This window comes from Drosophila subobscura, chromosome U (genome assembly GCF_008121235.1).
Source record: "Drosophila subobscura isolate 14011-0131.10 chromosome U, UCBerk_Dsub_1.0, whole genome shotgun sequence".
Taxonomy (NCBI): Eukaryota; Metazoa; Arthropoda; class Insecta; order Diptera; family Drosophilidae; genus Drosophila; species Drosophila subobscura.
The window spans coordinates 6,905,028-6,923,556 of NC_048534.1; the positions used below are offsets into that span (position 1 = coordinate 6,905,028).

At 44.3% G+C, this 18,529-nt stretch overlaps 2 protein-coding genes across 3 annotated transcripts; one reads left to right on the top strand and one right to left on the bottom strand.

Annotated features, from left to right (window-relative positions):
- Positions 1-687: 687 nt before the first annotated feature.
- Positions 688-5,257, top strand: LOC117901850. Of its 2 annotated transcripts, none has more exons than XM_034812799.1 (8): positions 688-1,733; positions 2,546-2,609; positions 2,668-2,781; positions 2,832-3,761; positions 3,820-4,231; positions 4,295-4,389; positions 4,452-4,528; positions 4,603-5,257. In XM_034812799.1, the coding sequence occupies exons 1-7, from the start codon at positions 1,542-1,544 to the stop codon at positions 4,520-4,522; spliced, it is 1,878 nt and encodes a 625-aa protein (XP_034668690.1). In that variant the 5' UTR covers positions 688-1,541; the 3' UTR covers positions 4,523-4,528; positions 4,603-5,257. The 2 variants fall into 2 exon arrangements, with proteins under 2 accessions (XP_034668690.1, XP_034668691.1); XM_034812800.1 differs by having other exon boundaries at positions 2,844-3,761.
- A 1,576-nt stretch (positions 5,258-6,833) lies between these two features.
- Positions 6,834-16,457, bottom strand: LOC117900608 (sodium/potassium-transporting ATPase subunit beta-1). The gene is made up of 4 exons (XM_034811023.1): positions 15,731-16,457; positions 8,131-8,388; positions 7,808-8,067; positions 6,834-7,742 (listed from the first exon to the last, which is right to left on the bottom strand). The coding sequence occupies exons 1-4, from the start codon at positions 15,861-15,863 to the stop codon at positions 7,464-7,466; spliced, it is 930 nt and encodes a 309-aa protein (XP_034666914.1). The 5' UTR covers positions 15,864-16,457; the 3' UTR covers positions 6,834-7,463.
- Between the last annotated feature and the right edge of the window lie 2,072 nt (positions 16,458-18,529).

Consider the following 18,529-nt stretch of genomic DNA (forward strand, 5'->3'; position numbering starts at 1 on the left):
CCAAAAGCCCAAAATGTTAATTATGATTTATTCCAAACAATAATCCAATGGGATCTCCTGCTGGGCAACCTTGAATAAGACCCAAAAAATAAATTCAGAATACGTTCCAAAATCTCATAGGAGATGGAAGATGGAAGAAATGGGGAAATGGAAGCACCACCTGCTGTCTGCTGGAGGTGCAAATCAAAATGCCATTAGCTTATGGAATATTGTATGGTCGTAAATTGAAGACGTCCCGTGGTAGATCCACGTGTGGTGTCTCTCCGTCTGGCACAACAAACTGTCCAAAAATACTCTCGAATGCATAATCAATTGACTGAGACACGAGTCAAAGTTCGATAATTGCAGCCACGCAGCTCTTTGGGGGGTTCGCCTCACACGCCCACTCATTCACCTCATCCAGCTCTCACCCAATGACCTTGACTGACGGATGACGTCGAAAGCCGGCATGGCATGGTATGCGTCTGCGTCTGCAGCTGATTGTTACCCACCGGCAAATTTATAAGCTTTCCCTCTTGCTTTCTGTCTTTTCGAGAGAGCGAAAGCTCTGCCCCACTTGGTACTGTTATTTCGAACAGCTGTGTAGAATTCCGTTGCTTATGTAGTGTAGAATGTCGCGTAGAATGAGTGTAAAGGAAAACTTGCAGGCACCCACTTCACGCCGTCAGCTGGAATTTTCCGGCTGCATTTGCGCAACGTTCGTTGCAGGCGATGGACGCGTGTGTGGCGGAAGACCAAGTCACATTTTCCACCTGCCACTCCTCCACTACAACCCGTTGCGTGTACAAAAGGGGCGTGTGGTTGCACTAGTGTGTGTGTGCTCGTGTTCGTGTGTGCAAAGGGAAACGGAAAATTTAATATCCCGCTCGTGTGCTTAACGGAATACATGCAAAATATAATACAAAAAGTGAAAGAAAGTGCCTTTATAATTTAACGATTTTCGTGTCACTATTTTGCATAATATTTGCTCAGGAGGCAACAATGAACTTATGATTCAAGAATAAATAAAACATTTCTATATAGTGTAATATTATAATCAAAAGTTTGTAAAAAACGAACAGATCTCCAAGAGATGATAAATGTTCCATTTAATGTTGTTAAATGAACTTTAAATCAGGCAAAAGCCATGTTACCTTTGAAAAATAATGATACTAAGTGTTGCCTATAAACTGAATATTAAATACCAAGAGGATATTTGAGGATACATCTAAAGGCGACATAAATCTTCCTAATTCCATATAAAATGCGCCAAAAAATGCAGCATCAGCTGAGCAGGAAGTTCACCTTCACCCAATGAGCAAGGGGACACATGAAAAATCGATACTAGAATCTGCATCAGCAGCAGCAGCCGCGCCCACTTATCCGACAACCGTGCCCCCCTCGTAAATCCCTTGGCAACCACATACAAATCTAAAGGAGAAATCCAATAAGCCAAAAGCATCAAAGTGTTTGGAAACCAGCATCAGAGCCAACCCCAACCCCAGTCCCAGCCCCAGCCCCAGCACCCCCGCAGGGATACCTTCGAAGCGGGACGCCGCAGAATGGTGGATGCCAAACCGCCGCCGGCACCCACAACGGGAGCGGTGCCGGGTACGCCTCCAGCCGCCTTTGCCGGCGAGCGATCCAAAATCAAATTGTTCATGGAACGAACGCCCAGCATTGGGGCACTCAAATCCAAGTTCCTCACAGTGCTGGGCAACAGCAATGAGCTGCTCAATGGAATATCAAATAAGGTACGTATGGATGGATGGGTACTAGAGCGAGCAACGTGAGTCACGATCAGAGTTCAGTTTCAGCTTCTACTCGGGTGTTAAGACACATAAAGACTGTAATACCAGGAAATCTCCTTCTCAAACCTTTAGCCAATTACAATTATAACTTAATCAAATACTTCCTCCAGCGAAAGCCCCTCCTAATTCACGAATCTGACACGCACACCTCTAGGCGGCAAAAACTGGGTTAGCCTTGGTAATGAACGATGGGAAAGGAGGTAATTGAGGGTGTTTCGGAGGTGGGTTGGTGGCTGGCTGCAGATTGTACATAGCTTCTGTCTATGCTGCAAAAGCGACTGACACTTTGATAGTTTCTGCTGTGCACTGTTTGCTCTTGTTGTTTCCGCTTTGCCACCGACACCGCCACCACCGCCGCCACCGCCACCGCCACCACCTCGGCGCTCGTTTGACCTTCACTTTGAGGCATCGAGCTGGCTGGGCTGGCTCTTGGCTGGTTTGGTAGGTGTGAAGGTTGTGGTTGTGTCTGTGGGATTGGGGCAAGGACTACTGTTCTCAGCTATTTCCTTTGTACTTGACTTTCTCTGCAGCCTCGTCCTTGATTGAAATTAATTATATATTCACCAGAGCAGACGAGTGAGTAAATGTGGCAAAATGAGCAGAAACGACGAGCGGGTGTCAAGTCTGTTTACCGTTTGTCGGTTCCGTTCATTATTTATGCAACTACTGCCAGGCATATGGCAATTTCCTCAGGCTAGACCTGTGTCTTTTTTTTTTGCGGCTTGCTGTCAAGAAATTTCTCTTCTATTTTGCAGCTGACTTTGAGCTGCAGCAGCAGCGATTCGGATTACTGTGATGATGATGAGGATATACCCAAATGTAAGTTAAATATTCTCCCATCTTCCCATGTACTTATAACATGTCATAATTCCCCCAGTTGACGAGTCGATTGACTATACAAAAATCGATTTTGAGGGACGTCGGGTGAAGGCACGCCGTGCCCATGAGGAGATCATCTCGGGTCGCTACAGACAGCCCAATCTGGCGCCACGTAAGCTATAATAGTACTCCAATGGGAAACTAGTCATTGCAGAACTCTAGTCCAACATTTAGGTCCCCGCCTCGAGCCCTCTCGGGGTCGTCATGGCGCCCAGAAGCGAGGTGGCAATCCGCAGCGTTCGAACTCGGCATCGTCCAGCAGCTCAGGGGGCAGCAGCAGCGACGAGAGCAGCTCCGTGTCGCTGCCCGAAAATGCGGCAGCGGCGGCGGCGGCACCACGTTCCCACGAGGTGAGCAGCACCACGCGCTCCGATTCCATTGAGAGTCGCAACTCTGGAGGCTATGAGAGGCCCAGGGCCATTGCCGGAGCCCGGCGCAGTGAGATGGACGTGCAGAAGGACATGCAGCGCATTATAGAGCTGCTGGAGGCCAATCCTCCCCACATCGATGTGCAGCCGCCCACAGAAGGAGGAGGAGAATGCGGTGGCGGAGGCGGTGGCGGTGGCGGTGGCTCGGTGAACCGTCAGCCCTGGGGAGCCGGCAGCAACTCGATGCGTGTGCCAGCACGCAGTCGCACATCCAACAGCAGCACTCTGACCAGCCTAAGGGATGAGGTGGACCAGGTGCTGGCCAGCCCCAGCATGGAGTCCACCGACTGGCGGCAGTTCATACGCTCCGAGTCGCAGAACTCGGTGCCCTCGTGGGCCTCCTCCATCAGCCTGGATTGTCGCGCCGGCGAGGAGCCCGTCAAAGAGTTCATGAGGCTCTTCACCGAGCTGCTCTTCTACAATTCCACGTGCGTCAACCTGGAGCTAAAGTCGGAGTTCGGGGTGCTGCTCCGCCTGGAGATTGGTCGCCTCTGGTTCACTCGCTTCCTCACCGAGCAGCGCAACAAGACGAAGCGCCTCGAGTCAGTCACCTTCCACGGCCTGCCCCAGTACTTTGCCCTGGCCCTCTTCGAGTGTGGCGAATGCGAGGACTATGGCCCGGCATCTGTGCTCATGAATCTCTGTTTTCTCTTCTACCACGAAGGTGAGTGCTGCAACAAACCGAAGGCAAAGGAAACCTCTAAGTTGTAGTCCCCTTTCAGTTGAAGTTCCTGGCTGCGATCCATATAGGGAGTACCTGTTCCTCTCTCTGCGCCAGCAGCCCATCTGGCATCAGCTTCCCTTCTGGGACACCGTCTTCTGGGACGCCATGCAGGCGGAGCGGGAACAGCGCTTCGCCAACCTGTTGCGGCGCCAGCAGCGACGTCAGCAGAAGAAGCAGCAACGCCTGTCCATTCCAGCAGCAGAGGCAGCGGCAGCGGCAGCGGGGACCACATCTGCCGCGGAAACGGCAGACAAGTCTGTGCGCAAACATGGACCCGATTCCTCTTCCAGCTCCTCCCATCAGGCCGCACACTCGGCGCCTCCGCCAGCGAATCGAAAGCAAAGCAAATTGAGTCCCGGACAGCCGCTGTCGGGCAAAGAACAGGAGGACACTGTATTCCGGCATCTGGGGTGAGTTCTTCCGTCTGATAGTCGTAATTCCTTGAATTATAGTCTGATATTCCCTTGCTACAGTGCCCTGACCTGTAACATGCATTCACTGGGCACATCCAAGGAAGTGTGCATCGACTTTCTCAAGAGGCATGCACTGGGCCACGAGCTATCAAAGGGTAAAGGAATATTTACCAACTGATTCCTTCAAATGTCCACAAATATCTCTTGCACTTTTCAGATAAAGCAAAGCTCATCCGAGACAATGTCCATCGCATGTACCACGAAACAGAACTTTGGGGCGCACGATAAGCCAAGGTAATCAATCTATCCATCTATCTATCATATCTCATATATTGAGATCATATTTATTGTCTCTTGTCTCTTGCCAGCTCTTACTTTTCCTCAAGTACCTAATGAAAGTGTTTCAAACTTCGTCTCTCCTCCAAAGCTAAACCTATTTCCGTCTCAAGACAAATCCAAAACTAATCAAATCCTAACTTAAAGTAGCAAAAAACCAAAAAAAAGAGTTCGAGTTTTTTGTTTGAAATTCATTTCAGTTTTGTGCTAGCAATTTTCGATGCATGCTCTTTTGGTGTTCCGCAACTGATTTTGATTTGCAATTTGATTGTCAAAGTAAAACATAATGTCTATAGAATCTGGACATATCGAGAGGTTTTCGTTCCATTTAGGTTTTGGGTTTTCGCCAGTTGCAGGAATGCCATCAATGAAATGAATACAATACTAATATATACATGTATATCCATAAATTGTGATAATAATATTTTGTGATTACTTTATCTAGCTATAAATATAAATCTATGAATGTACTGTATATGTCTACCAAACCAAGAAACCAAAAACCAAATCTAAGCAATGCAATTTAATACCTTAACTATCCAGTTTCGCAACAACAACAACAACAAAAGCATTCCATTGTTACAAATCAAGATCCAATAATTATTATGCAATATTCAGTCTCTAATGTATGAAAGAATATTTCGTAAATGTTATTAAATTCGTACTTACTAATAAAAAGTTGAATTATTGCAAACATTTTTTGAATCTCGCGGCAGAAAATACATGACAGTCATACATGTAGTTACTAAGTAGAATTTTACGCATTTCATGGTGCTGTTAGGCGCAAATTCAATAACATTTTTGCTATCGCAAATAACTATCGCAAAATTTATATATCGATATATTGACATGATTAAATATCTACCATCTCTACTGTTAGTCTTCCCACAAAAAAGCCGGTCTGGCGTCGATCTTCTCGTTATAATTTGCGCTTACTATGGAGGCGACCAACAGACATTTAATTTCACACGGGATCCCAATCACACACAATCAGATGCGCCAATGAAACTGCAGGCAGCTGCACGTGGCTAGGAGTAACTCCTCGGCAACCACGCCACCCGGATATCGCCGGAGTCACGGCTCGCGGAGAGGTGAGCCTGCTGGAGCCTGCGTTTATGGCTTCTGTTATCGAAATTTAATTGAATATTTAGAAAGTATTTACACTGTTCTCTCATTGGAGTTGTGTCAGGTTCGGCGTTGCTCCGCTTTTATATTACGCCCCTTCCGACCTGTAATATAAGGCAGAACATGTAAATCCAGCCAGCCACAACAAATCGTAATCTATCAGGCGATTGTAACGCAGCTCTGTGTCACAGTGCCCTCAAACTTGACTTCTTGGAAAACACTTGTGAAAATGGCAAATTTGAATCTCGCGGCAGAAAAGACAGCTGTCTGCTGTCGCCACACAACACACACAGGTGTCAGGTGCAGGTACTGTTAACTTAACATTGCAAGAACTAGTTCGGTTCGTTCAAGGTTCCAGAGAATAAATGAACGAACACAGCTGTTTTTGTTTTGTTTGCCATTAATTTGTATTCATTTTTAATTTAACCAATTAAACCAACAACAACAGCAGCAGCAGCTCGTGCAGCACCGGCAACAACATCAGGAGCAACTCGTCTAGCAGAAACAACAACTGCAGCAGCCGCATCAGTAAGTGCAGCACATGGCATGCCAATGCAATACCACTTCAGCCACAAAAATCAGCTGATGTTACCGCAACGCTTAAAGTGCGTTCAAAATGAAATGGACTTGGAAAAGGTTAGTGAAATTTGTCATTCTTTGCCCAGGTTCGGCTGGCATATTGGGACTTAAATGTTGTAATATGCAAGCCCTTTCCCGAGGCAACCGATCTCAGTGGGGCGAAATGAGTACACCTGTTGAAACCTCCACTACCAGACTGACAGACAAATACTCTGCTTTCTTTTGTTTCTTTATTCATGAATTGTTTGCAACACAAAAACTTAATTTGCTTAATTTCATTTTTCATTTCATTTTGTTATCGCACGAGTCGCGCGAGTATCAAGTAATCCCGAAAAATCTTATTAGATAAATGATTCAAATGTTGGTTTTGTTTGTTTTGTTTTAAAATTTCATGGTGTGTAGTAATCGCGCTTGAATATGGCTGGAATTTCTTGGTTGCACTGTGGTGGCAAAGCTCTAGAATACTTTTTCAGTTCGTAAAACGAAATAATCATTAGATTTAGGTGTGAACATGGAAAGATTCGATTCGATTCGCTTCGTTTCGGGTCCATGTTTTACATAAGATTTAACAATTACAATTTATTTAGTTGCTTCTTTGTACAGAATTGAAAGAGGCGGGGCGGGGCTTGGGCCCGTTTAGCAAATTGGGTAGAAAACAAACGAGTTCTTGGGCATGATATAACATTTATAAATACAAACTAAATACAACTGACAGAAGGTAATGATCGTAATTACAAGAATTCATAATAAAATAATAGATAAATATTAATAATAATAACACTATAGCAGTAGACAAGCCGACAAGCTATAACAACAATTGCGTGTGTGTGTGTACGATTTGAACTTTCATTTTAAAGATTTTCATAATGCATCATTCCAAATCCTTTGGGGCCTGTCTTCCCATCCATTCTCGTTGCGCTCGGATAACTCTTTCCTTTCCTCATTCCTCATTCCTCATTCTTCATATAAATATATACAATACGATTCAAAACGGGCATCGCTAGCTCTCTCCATATGCATATATATATCTTTTATCTTCTATCTTCTGTGTGGGTGTGTTTTTGTATCTCTTGTAATTAGGTAGATCGTAGATGGTAGTTGGTCTTGCCATATCCTCGCCCCCTGCATATGGCTAGTGTTTGTGGTTGCGATCACAAGTTGGCGACAGTTTCCGGGTACCACGCGGGCCTTACTCCACGACGATCTGGAAGGTCACAGAGCCCCTGCGGTCGCGGGCACTGCCACTGTAGAAGACATTCTTGGCCCAGGCGCGGCACTCCACATCCAGCATCTGGCCTCTGGGCGGCGAGTGGAACTGCACGGCGACGAGGGGACTCAGATAGCCCGGCTGGTTGAGGTAGGGATAGTAGAAGCTGGGGAATCCCTGACTGGGATAGTAGCTGATGTTCTGGAAGTTCTCCTTATCCTTGCCAAGATGTCCATTGCAGCTAACCCAGATTTGTTTTCGCTAAAAAATTCGAGAAATATGTAGGGAATCCTTGGGGTTTATGTGTAGATCTGCGTGATAGTTACCTCCTCTTGACTCGTGTTGGTAATGAGCCTTGTCAGATCCTCGGGCATGTCCTTTTCGGGAGCATCGTACACCTCTGGCACCCAGCCAAAGATCTTGTTCAGCTTGAGGAATATGCAGGGCTCGTTGGTCTTGTAGCCATAGTTGTTGGCCTTCGAGCAGGCACCAAACAGATCCATATTCACCACACAAACATCGGTGGGATTGTGGGTCTGTCCAAAGCTGCAATGTTTCATCTCCCGCCCCTCAGTGTGATTGTAATCTGTTGGTAAAAGAGTTTTCCAGTGATTTAAACGTCAGCTTAGACTTATTATTGCCTGCTTACCTATCAAGAATTCATCAATCAACTCGATCCAGTAGTCGCTTTCGGCTGGCTTCTTGCCATCAAACTCAATGACCGAACCGCGTTCGGTTTGCTCGCTCAGTGGTCGGAAACCCAGGCCGGGATTGGTGCCTATCAGGGATTCCTTCAGCTGCCACTTGGGCTGTGTGTCGCTGATGGTGGACAACAGACACTGCATGCAGATGGAGAACAAGGCGGCCAAAACGATATAAAAGATGCCATAGAACAGCATCAGTTGACCTGTAAAGAGACGACAGAGACAGTGAGATGTGTGGATTTAATGAGGAAATATATATATATCATCTTTCATTTGTTTGCATAAGTGTAGTGTGTACCTTCAAGAGACGACACTTGTGCAATCTACTTGGTGTAACTATGCAGATTCGCATTGACACGTTCTTGATTGTTTTTGTCATTCACGGAAATGGGGGCCATTTGGGGATGTGATGTGGGATGTGGGATGTGGGCTGTGGTTGTCTGAGGGGTGGGCTTTATGCAATCCAAACAGAACAGCACGCAGCTAATCGAATGCTTACGACTGTTGCAGCAGCAACGGCACAGCAAACACAAACAGAAAGTCGGGGGACGGGATGGCACGGGACGGGGACTGGGGACTGAATGGCAAATGGAATGGAATAGGGGAGCGGCGTTCCGCTCGCGTATGTGCTCTGTATTTCAATGTCATTAACATTGACGACTCAGCGAGAATCCAGTGGATGGATGGATGGATGGGATACTCGTATGCTGTTTGTTACTTTCGCTTGAGCTATCGCATCGGACACCGGACCCGGGAGCCGGGTTTCGAGACCCGAGACCCAGACCCAAACCCAGACCCCTTGCCTCACATCTATTGCATAAATAAGCGGCAATATCGGACAAACCAAACCGAAACTGACAGCACAGAGCAGAGCTGAGCGACATGAGGGACTCAAAGCTGGAATGAACACTCAAATGTACGAACAAATGAATCGTATGAATGAATATCGAATACAATGCACGAGCTGGAAAAAAGTACTGTCCCACTCCCCTTGACCGTTGCTCGACTTGCAACGATTACTTTTTGGGGAATTGCTTTGGGACTCTCCTTGGGTTTGGGTTGGCTGTCTGTCCATCTGTCATTTCCCTCATCATCATCATCATCATCATCATTGGGCAGGCAGCACCTGTTTGAACAGCCCAATTTGATGGTCTATCAATAGGTAATCAATCGATAGATGGCCTTCATCGCTTTGCTAACGACTTTTCCCCATATTTGAGTTTTCAATTCTTCGCTCATCAAAGTTTCAGACACTTTCAGTCCGCCAAACGGCGAAATGGTTCTTTCGCCTGCCTGTTGCCAAGTCGAATTCTAGAAATTCTAGAATGTGGCTGTGTTCAAGTACAAGGAAATAAGTTTGGCAATGACCACAGCAGAGACCCACAGACCAGACTGACTGTGGTCTAGGTTGGGGAGGTATGACGCCAGCGAATCAACCACCACAACCACAGCCACGAAGGTGGGACGCCCCGTGGCTCTGGTAACCAATATCCAATGTATAATGAATTTTTGTCTACTACATGCTTACGATTACATGACAGCAGCAGCAGACAGGCAGCGGCAGTAGCTGTAGCATTAGAGTCCCCAAAAACATTCGTATGTCTTCGTATCAGCAAGGGGAAGGGCAATGCCCAAACCCTCACCATTACAAATCGATAAACTTCTTTACAGAACCTGCATTTGACAACTCCTTAATGATGGATTTGTGGGTAGAACCCACATGTACTCGCATGTATGTGCTATGTGCATTTGGAAACAAAAAAGGAACATGACGTCCAAATTTGTTTGCACATTTTATGGGACAGATGGAGCTGATTTCTCCCGCGGGGGTTTTCCATTGCACTAATGGACAAATCGTAAAAAACTTACATTACTTGCGAGTCATTTGTTTACTGGGGAATTGAATTAATATTTAATTGTCTTTCCCTTTGCGCTTGGCCAACTTAAACATAATTAAAAATTCAAATTTCAAATGTGTTGTACATACAAATTTCTAACCAATTTGAATGCCACGCGATGTGTCCGATTTTGGCATATGCCACTAGCTGTCTTGCCTTGAAATATATTTCGTTTTTGACTCTACGCAGAACACAACGAAAATAAACTTGAGATCTACATCTACAGAGATAAATCTAGAGATGTTTTCACGAGTACAGCAGAGAATAATGTGTGTGGTGTGTGGCTAAAGGGGTCAGCTACCTAGCTAAAATTAGCATTAAACTCAAATTGGAATATTGAAAAGTACAAAAAACTCAAACAAAATTGAAAATTGATCAAAGTAAGCTAAAGGAGGGCTCACCTCCATCCACATCCCATCCCCTGCCAAAGGAGTCCCACTAGCACCCATTTGCGTGGCGCAAAACTTATTCAACTTTTACATAAAAGTCAGTCAAAGATGTTATAAGGGGGAAAGTGTATCAGGTTCTCCTCCATGCATAACAGTAAATGCGATTCATCAAGAGGAAACCTGCTGCTTCTGCTGTTGCTCCGCCTCCTTGCTCCTCGTTTTCCTCCTTGGATTCATTGTGCAACCAGTCGCCATTGACCAAGTTTTAATAATAACACTCCTCGACAATCAGTGAGAGGTCGGACGATGGCAGCTCTTGGCCTGTGGAGACTCTGACTTTATCCTTGTGTCCGGTGTTCGCCTGTCCGTCTCTGTCCGTGTGTCCGTTGATGCGGTAAACAAACTTAAAGAGCCCGTGACCCATTTAGAAAGAGCGTAGGGGTAGGGCCACTCCCAGCCCACTTACGCCTTCACTTCCACTCCCAAAGTGAAATGCTAGAAAGTTTGCATGACCCAGGATTGATAGCCTAGTCCACGTCGTGGTCCTCGTCCTGGTCGTAGCTCTGTGGTCATCCAAGTAGACCCATCAAGGCCACGCGAATGTTAATAATTTAGTTTCGTGCAGGACGCACATATGGCCACAGGACACCCAGGACACCAGTTTGCGGTTTTTGTGCATACACCGGGCATAAGCAGGATGTTTAATGGTTGTACTCTTGGCCGGAAAGTCGAAAAGCCTTGCCACAACTCATTTGGTTAATGAAGGAAAGCTTGCCGTACCTCTCGGGAAATGTCTCAACTTCTCAATGGAAATGCATAAAAATCTCCACCACAAATTTAAGGTTTTCTTCGAGGCTTACTTCACTTCCCATACTTTTCTCGGGGGAAAATAAGAGCTGAGCTCCTAATGGAAGCAACAATTATGACGCCACCAAATTGGGGCAGGAGCAGAGGCAGAACCAAAGCAAGGAGAACGAAAACGTAAGGAAGGAAAATAAAAGAAGTAACGACGAAACGATGCAACTTGTTGGTGTCCTGTCATCATTATATTCATTACCCAGGGAACAGGCAGCAGGAGCAGGAGCAAAGACCAGCAACAGACGAGGATATCCAGCGCCAGATTGTTGTGTGAGGGAACAGGGACAGGGACAGCGACGGACACCCCTCTGAGATATCCCAAATGGAGAGCGTGTCGTCCGACGCATTGGCGCCGCTCTGTTTGTTAGGGTTCGCCGCACCCTTTGTCCCATGCGTCATCGTCCTAGACATACACCCTCAGAGGACTCCTCTCTTCTTCTGGGTGTGTGTGTGTGTGCGTATGTGTTTAGGGCCTATAGCATACTTTGCGGCATTTTAAGTGAATTAATTTCACATGTTAACCAGAGGGAGGGTACCCCTAGCCCCCAGTCGAACGTTTAGTTTGCTGATTACATCCTTGATATAATGCGGGTGGGGTCGGCCGGGCACCTACCAACCTCTCTCCTGCCAATCACCCAAACAAACCAAAGTTTGGCACTTTTTTTTGTCATTTTGTTCGGGGGTTTCGAGACAAATTGGTCATTGATATCTGTCTCTGTATACGGGACTTTGTTGTGGACTTGCAGATCCCCTTTCCCACTCGAACAAATAAACATAAACAGAAAACGCAAACTTTGTTCTTTATGCTAACAAAAGTTTCTACGTCTTTGTGGATAATTATGGTGGGTTTTCTGTGAATATGTACAGACTTTTATGCGAGTGTTCTGCTATTAAGAAATATGGGTTTTATATGCATGTTTATTTCTGCTAATTTAGCATTTTATTGCAGCATAAAGAATACCCAAATAAGCTGAATAGGCGAAACAAATAAATGGGAATGAAAGAGAGCTGTTGAAATAAGTGAAAAGAATGCACAGAAAGAACAGCAGCAAGTGAATGATCTGTGTCGACAGATATCGTTGTGCATGGACTGTGGTACTAAACATAGTTTCCTGGGAAGACCATAAATATCATTGTACTCATGTCGTGTAAAATATGAATACAAAATGTTGACGGGGGCCCCCAGTTAAGTGAGGAACCTGGTCTCTCGTTAGTGGATCACAGAATCAGGTGGGCGAAATCTAGTAGGTAGTATACTCGGAAAAATAAAGAGAGAACAAGCTCATAAATATCACTTAGGCCAGTTAAATTCAACGAACCGCTTCCTTGGTCGGAAAAGTTCTAAAAGTTGCAATCTAGAAATTATCTTGCCACCTTAAATATCAGTCAAAGGTAGATAGGATCATCAGCAATATAATAAATCTATCTCAACTGCAGATTCGAATACCCTGCAATTAATTGGGTTAAAAATATATTGAAAAATTCGATTTTTATTCTGAATTTGAGTAGATTGGAAAAGTTGCAAAGATAAATTCGAATTGGGTTCGACATGTGTACGCAAATTAGACCAACTTCCTGTGGGTTAATTGAAATGTAATGTGTGCTTTGTTGCTGACTTTGTCGCTATCGTGACAATTAGTTAGCAACTGTCAATGTAAGCGGGACAGTGGGGACGTTGTAGAGTATAGATGGGGCGTGTGCCAAGGCAAGTGGGGTGGAGTGGGTTGGGGGACAGACAGATTAAAAGGGAAATGAGATGTAACCGGCGAAATGCGGTTCTAACCGGTTTAAGCCTGATTTAGAAACTGGCCAGGGCAGTGGCACTGGCAGTGGTAGTGGCCGTGTTGTTGCGGTTGCACTGATCAGCAAAGCAAATCAAATGAGTTTATTAATCGACTACAAAAAAGCGGGATACAGCACAGGTAAAAAATATATACTTATGTATGATGTCTGAGTGTTATACATACTTATACTTGTACATATGTATGTATGTACGATAGAACCGAAATGTGTAACGAAGCGAAAGCATTTCCAAAAACAATAAACCCGACTAACCGGTTCAACGTAGCAAGGTTCCTCTCCCCTTAAATTAATCAAAAACTACAAAACAAAAACAAAAACGAAGCTAAACAGCAAAATTCTCATTGCGTTAATTAATGGAAATCAAAACTTAGCCAAGCGTCCCGTCGCGTTCAATGCTTTTGACTTGAATTTGAAATCAGGCTTAAATCAAATTAATTTTCAGCCATTGTAAATCAACTGACTGAATATTTATGGGTTTTTCGATCTGGGACTTACCTTTTGTTAGATCAGTTTCAATAGATAATTTTAGATATTTTCTGAAGATAACATTCGCCCTCTCCAGTGACCATTGCGTTACTTTCGACAGTTGCCTTTCTATTGGCCGTTCATTAAGGCCATTGCACATGCCAAAAATTGCCATTCTGATGTCCGTACAGGACACGCACCATGAAGCCGATTTAATGGCAGACATTAGAGGAACAGAGTGGACAATTTTACATACAATACTATGTACAACTGCAAATACTACAAACGACACAGCAGAGGTGTGTCCCTACCGTCGAGGCTTAATGACAAACTACTTAAAATGACTCAGGAATGTAAGGATTATGTTCGACATTTCAAGAGTGAATATCAAGCGTTATTAGAGCTTTCAGGGGACTTCATTGAAGCGGGGGTTCAGTTAGGTAAACAAATTACATATCAATTCACTGAAAACTTGGCCAAGTTAATTAAAAGCAAATAAATGACGTCAAGGGAACGTACTGGCATTTGCCATTGGAGAACTCTGATAACGATTTATGAACTGTTAAATCGCGAGGTGTCGTCGTCCACTTATGTACATATGAACGTGCTTCGATGCCACCCATTTACAAGGAATGTACGGGTAGTATCAATATAGCATTTCAATAATTCAGAGCGGAAATATCGGGGGGAGAGAGAGAGAGAGGGATCTGTCCTATAGAAGGCTGGAGAACCTTGAATTTGTTTACAGAACTTACATACATTTTATAAAAGGCAAATATTATAGGCGACAAAAGCATCCACTCAGACCAGACGGCGGGGTTCCGTTTCACACTGTCCTCTCTCTCCACATGCCCTCTCTCATACTCGTGCTATATCTTTGCCGTTGGTGCTCTCGCTCGCTCTTTAGCAGACGTGTGTCCGTGTCCATTTCGAATGGCAAGAATTTGCATTATCGTTAAAATATGCTTCGCAGTGCTGCTATGTAAGTGGGAGGTAAGGCAGGGGCAACCGAGCTAAATTGAAATAAGTACTACAGTAAGCGTTCTTCCTGGCGAATATAACTGAGCAGAACCATAGATGTCCGCACTGGGGAGCTTCCACTGTAATTACAATTCAAGTGAAAGAATTGCAAACGGAATAAAAATGCACTAAATCTTAATATTTCAAGAGATCTATCACAGAAATATCCCTGAATGAATGTATAATACATGTGCAACAATAGAAAATAGGATAGATGCTGCAGAGCATTCAGACAGAAGCACCAGATGATCCGAATTTACGGGCTAATCATTTTCATGGTGAAGCATAAAAGAATGAGCAAAAATTAAATATAATTGAATGTGAAACGAATACTCGTGAACACTTTTTGTATAATATAAATCGAAAACCTTCCCGACTAATGTAAATTATAAACCAGCAAATCTGGTTGTTGCTGTGCCGCGTAATCACGCTGCCAACTGTTGCTAGTGGGAGGAGAGTCAGCATTTTCAATGGGCATAAATCCTAATAATATTTTTAATTATTCTCAAATAAAAGTCTCTGGATGCTTTGCCTGGCTTTATCAAGGCAACAGCTAAGATCGCTTAGCTTATTATCTGGTTTTATGTGCCCAAACATTGACTAAACACATTTCTGCTTCAAGCAGTTTTTCTCCGCTATTTTGTCTCCGCATCGTATCGTCGACCACAAAATGACTCGCCAAATGAACTGATAAGCGATGATACATATTTACATGCAAACATACAGATTATTGTCATATTCTACATACATGTGTACATACATACTAGTCTTCTAGCTATATAGTGGGATCCCATAACCAAATGACCGACATGTGTGCTCATTATATACATACATAAACAATCGCATCGCATCGCATTTTTGTTTCTATGTACAGAGTCGAGGCAATGCGGACAACTCATGCAGATTGTAGACGGAGGAGGGATGGGATCGGATGGGATGATTCGTATATTAATGAAAAATGTGCGGACTTTGAAATGTTTTGGAATAGCCAAAGGGGTGAGATGGTGATCCCAAAAAGGGTTTTTGCTCCACAGTTCTCTTGCTATTCCTGCTTTCATTTCACACATTCACGAGTATGTGTATCACTTCTCTGATTTTTGCTTTCTGCTTACCCCAACTTTTGCCGGTTCGCCCGAAGAAGGTTCCCTCCTGGGGATCGTAGAGCATCTCTCCGAATGTTCGCTTCTTCGCGGGCTGATAGTATTCATATTCGACTTTTTCGGGCTTTCCGTTATTTTTCGACATTGCTCTGCTCTTTTCTGCTCTCTTTCCTGACACTTGTTTACAGTTAGTCTATACAATCGTTCGTTTATGGTTTCTTCGCCTCTTAAAATTGCTTAAAAAATTTGAATTTTATTTCTTTTTTGTAGATGACGTGGACGGCGTGGGGTTCGTGAAGGCTATGGCTACGAAAACTGATTTCTATATACGTTTATACGTGAGTATATATTGTATATATATAAATTACGGGTGATTCAGCAGTCTGGCAATTCTTTATATATTTTTGTATATTCTGTGTTGTATTTTTTTCGCACACGCAGCACTCTGTGATATATTTAAAAAATTCTTTAATTATGCAATTATATTCGGGTTCACTTTTCGAAATTGTTGTTAAACTGACAAGGAAAAGCCTCAGCACATAAACACACAAAAACACGAAGGGGGCAGAGAGAGATACGAGAACACAGCAGAAGTTATTGGGTTGTTCGATGATGGGGATTCGGAACTTGGAGTTTGGTTCTCGGCTGTCGACTGCTGGCCACTGCCTCGGTGCGAATGCGAATACGAATACGAATGCGTATGCGTGTTGCGCTCTCGAGTTAAGATCACCAAATGAATGCCACCGACTGAACGCAACCGACGCTGGTCTTTACTTTGCTTTTTACTTGCTCGAACACTCTCGCTCGTTCATGGGCACTCGCTCTCTCGCTTACGCTCTACTGCCACCGCCACCAAGCACACACAGCGGAGACAGACCCCAACAAAAAGCTTCAAGATAAGAGTGGCGATAACACTGAGAGAAATTACTGGCTAGTAATTGTAACAGTAATATTACTGAAAGATTAATCATTCCGAGTGGGTACAGACTATGCCCCTATTTTATTCAGTTAGAAACTTGTCGTTTGTGCCAATAATATCTCCAGCTTCCTTGGGCGACAAGGACGCATTTGGTTAACTTTCTTTTAGTGTACGCTGACAGCTGTTGAACGTTTTCGACACTTTGCCAAGCAACAACAGAGAAAAGGCCAAAGCAAAAGCTTCCCGATTAGAGGAGTGGTGTGGTGCGGTGTGGTGGGTGGCTAGTTACTGTCAGATTATTTGAGTGTGCAAGTGTGGGTGCTTTACCTTGCCAACGGTGCGGTGCGGTACGCTCTCTCTGTCTCTTCCTCTCTGAAATGTGGCCACGCAAATAGAATAAATGATTGAGCGCAGACAGTGGCCAGACAACAACACGTTCGAGGGGGTAATTGCCATGAGCGGATCTCTATGCAGCGGGGTGCCATAAATGCCCAATCCCTCAGCCGATGCAATGCGCCCCTGAAGTCGTCGTCTATTACAAACGGCATCTTTGTAAATATTAAAATAAAAAGCACAAAGAATAACACTCACGCACACACACACACTTATCCAAGTGCTATTCGCTCTCACTCTGCCTTGCCTGCTGCTCTCTCCCGCTGCCCCACTGTGACATGCGCGGAGAGTTGAGTACATTGGCTCCACGTTTCTCGCAGAGTTGTGCTTTCGGGGAGTGGGGGAGTGCTCACTTCTCCATTATGCTTAATGTAAAGCTAGCTCCCACTGTTGCTTGTAATTTCAACTGCTCTTGCATCAAAACGCAATTTTTAGGATCGTTTTTTCGGCCGGTTTTGAAAATTTTCCATGGAAAACCACTAGGAAAACTTTCGGTCGGTGCTGTGCTGCTCTTTCTGTTGTTCCTTAATCATCATTATAAAATTCTTTATTAGGAGAAGATTTTTGACAATGCCATGACACTTTTGAGTTGATTAATCTCCATAAACAAGCATTTCCTACCCCCCGCAACTCCAGAAGAGAGCCCCTGAATGTATCCTTGGGATTGTTCTCGATGGATACTTCAAATCCCCTCCCTGCATCTGGAGCCCTTTGTAATCATCATAAATTGATTAAATTACGCTTGACAACGACTTTTATCCCCCTCAAAGCCCGTGTACTCGCGAGTACATAAAGCATGTCGGCACAACACCACATCACATCATTAGGGGCAACAATTGTAAGTCGCATTTCCCGGTTTATTGAGTCGTCAGCTTAGTAGAGGTGAAGTCTATTAGACAGGGAGATGGTTGGAGATGCTAATCAGCAATTGATAAGATGAAAACTCACAGAAGTAGCAGCTACTTTTGTCTGATTCAGATATGTATAATAAGAGAGTCAATTACCCATACAAATTCCATATGAACGCGCCAATTCAACTGCTTGTTAGTTATGTTCTTTGTAATAATCCCCAACAGGTCGGTTAAATCTGGTTTTATCCAATCTCTGTTTATCCTCTTTGTCGTACTGGAGTCTCAACTAGAATTTGAACTCTAAATTAAGCAAATGATAATTACAGCAGACAGCAAGACCCGAAGATATGTATTCCCATGGCCCAAGTATCTGTACATATGTATGTATGTACATATGTATCGGGCAAACCAGTTTATCTGGTCTGAACTGAAGTGTTTGTGATTTTTCCAGCTGTGATTCCTGTGTGTGTGTGGGTGTGGGTGTGCAAGACTCAGTGTGCACAGAGATCTTTCAATCCCGTCGAGCTTCCTCATTAGAGCTGAGTTTTGATTTCTGTCATTTAGCGAATGATTTCTGTCATTATTTGCAGTCTTCTGTACTCTATCGGGGGACAATCCTATGTAGCCAATTAGCTCTCAATTAGATGG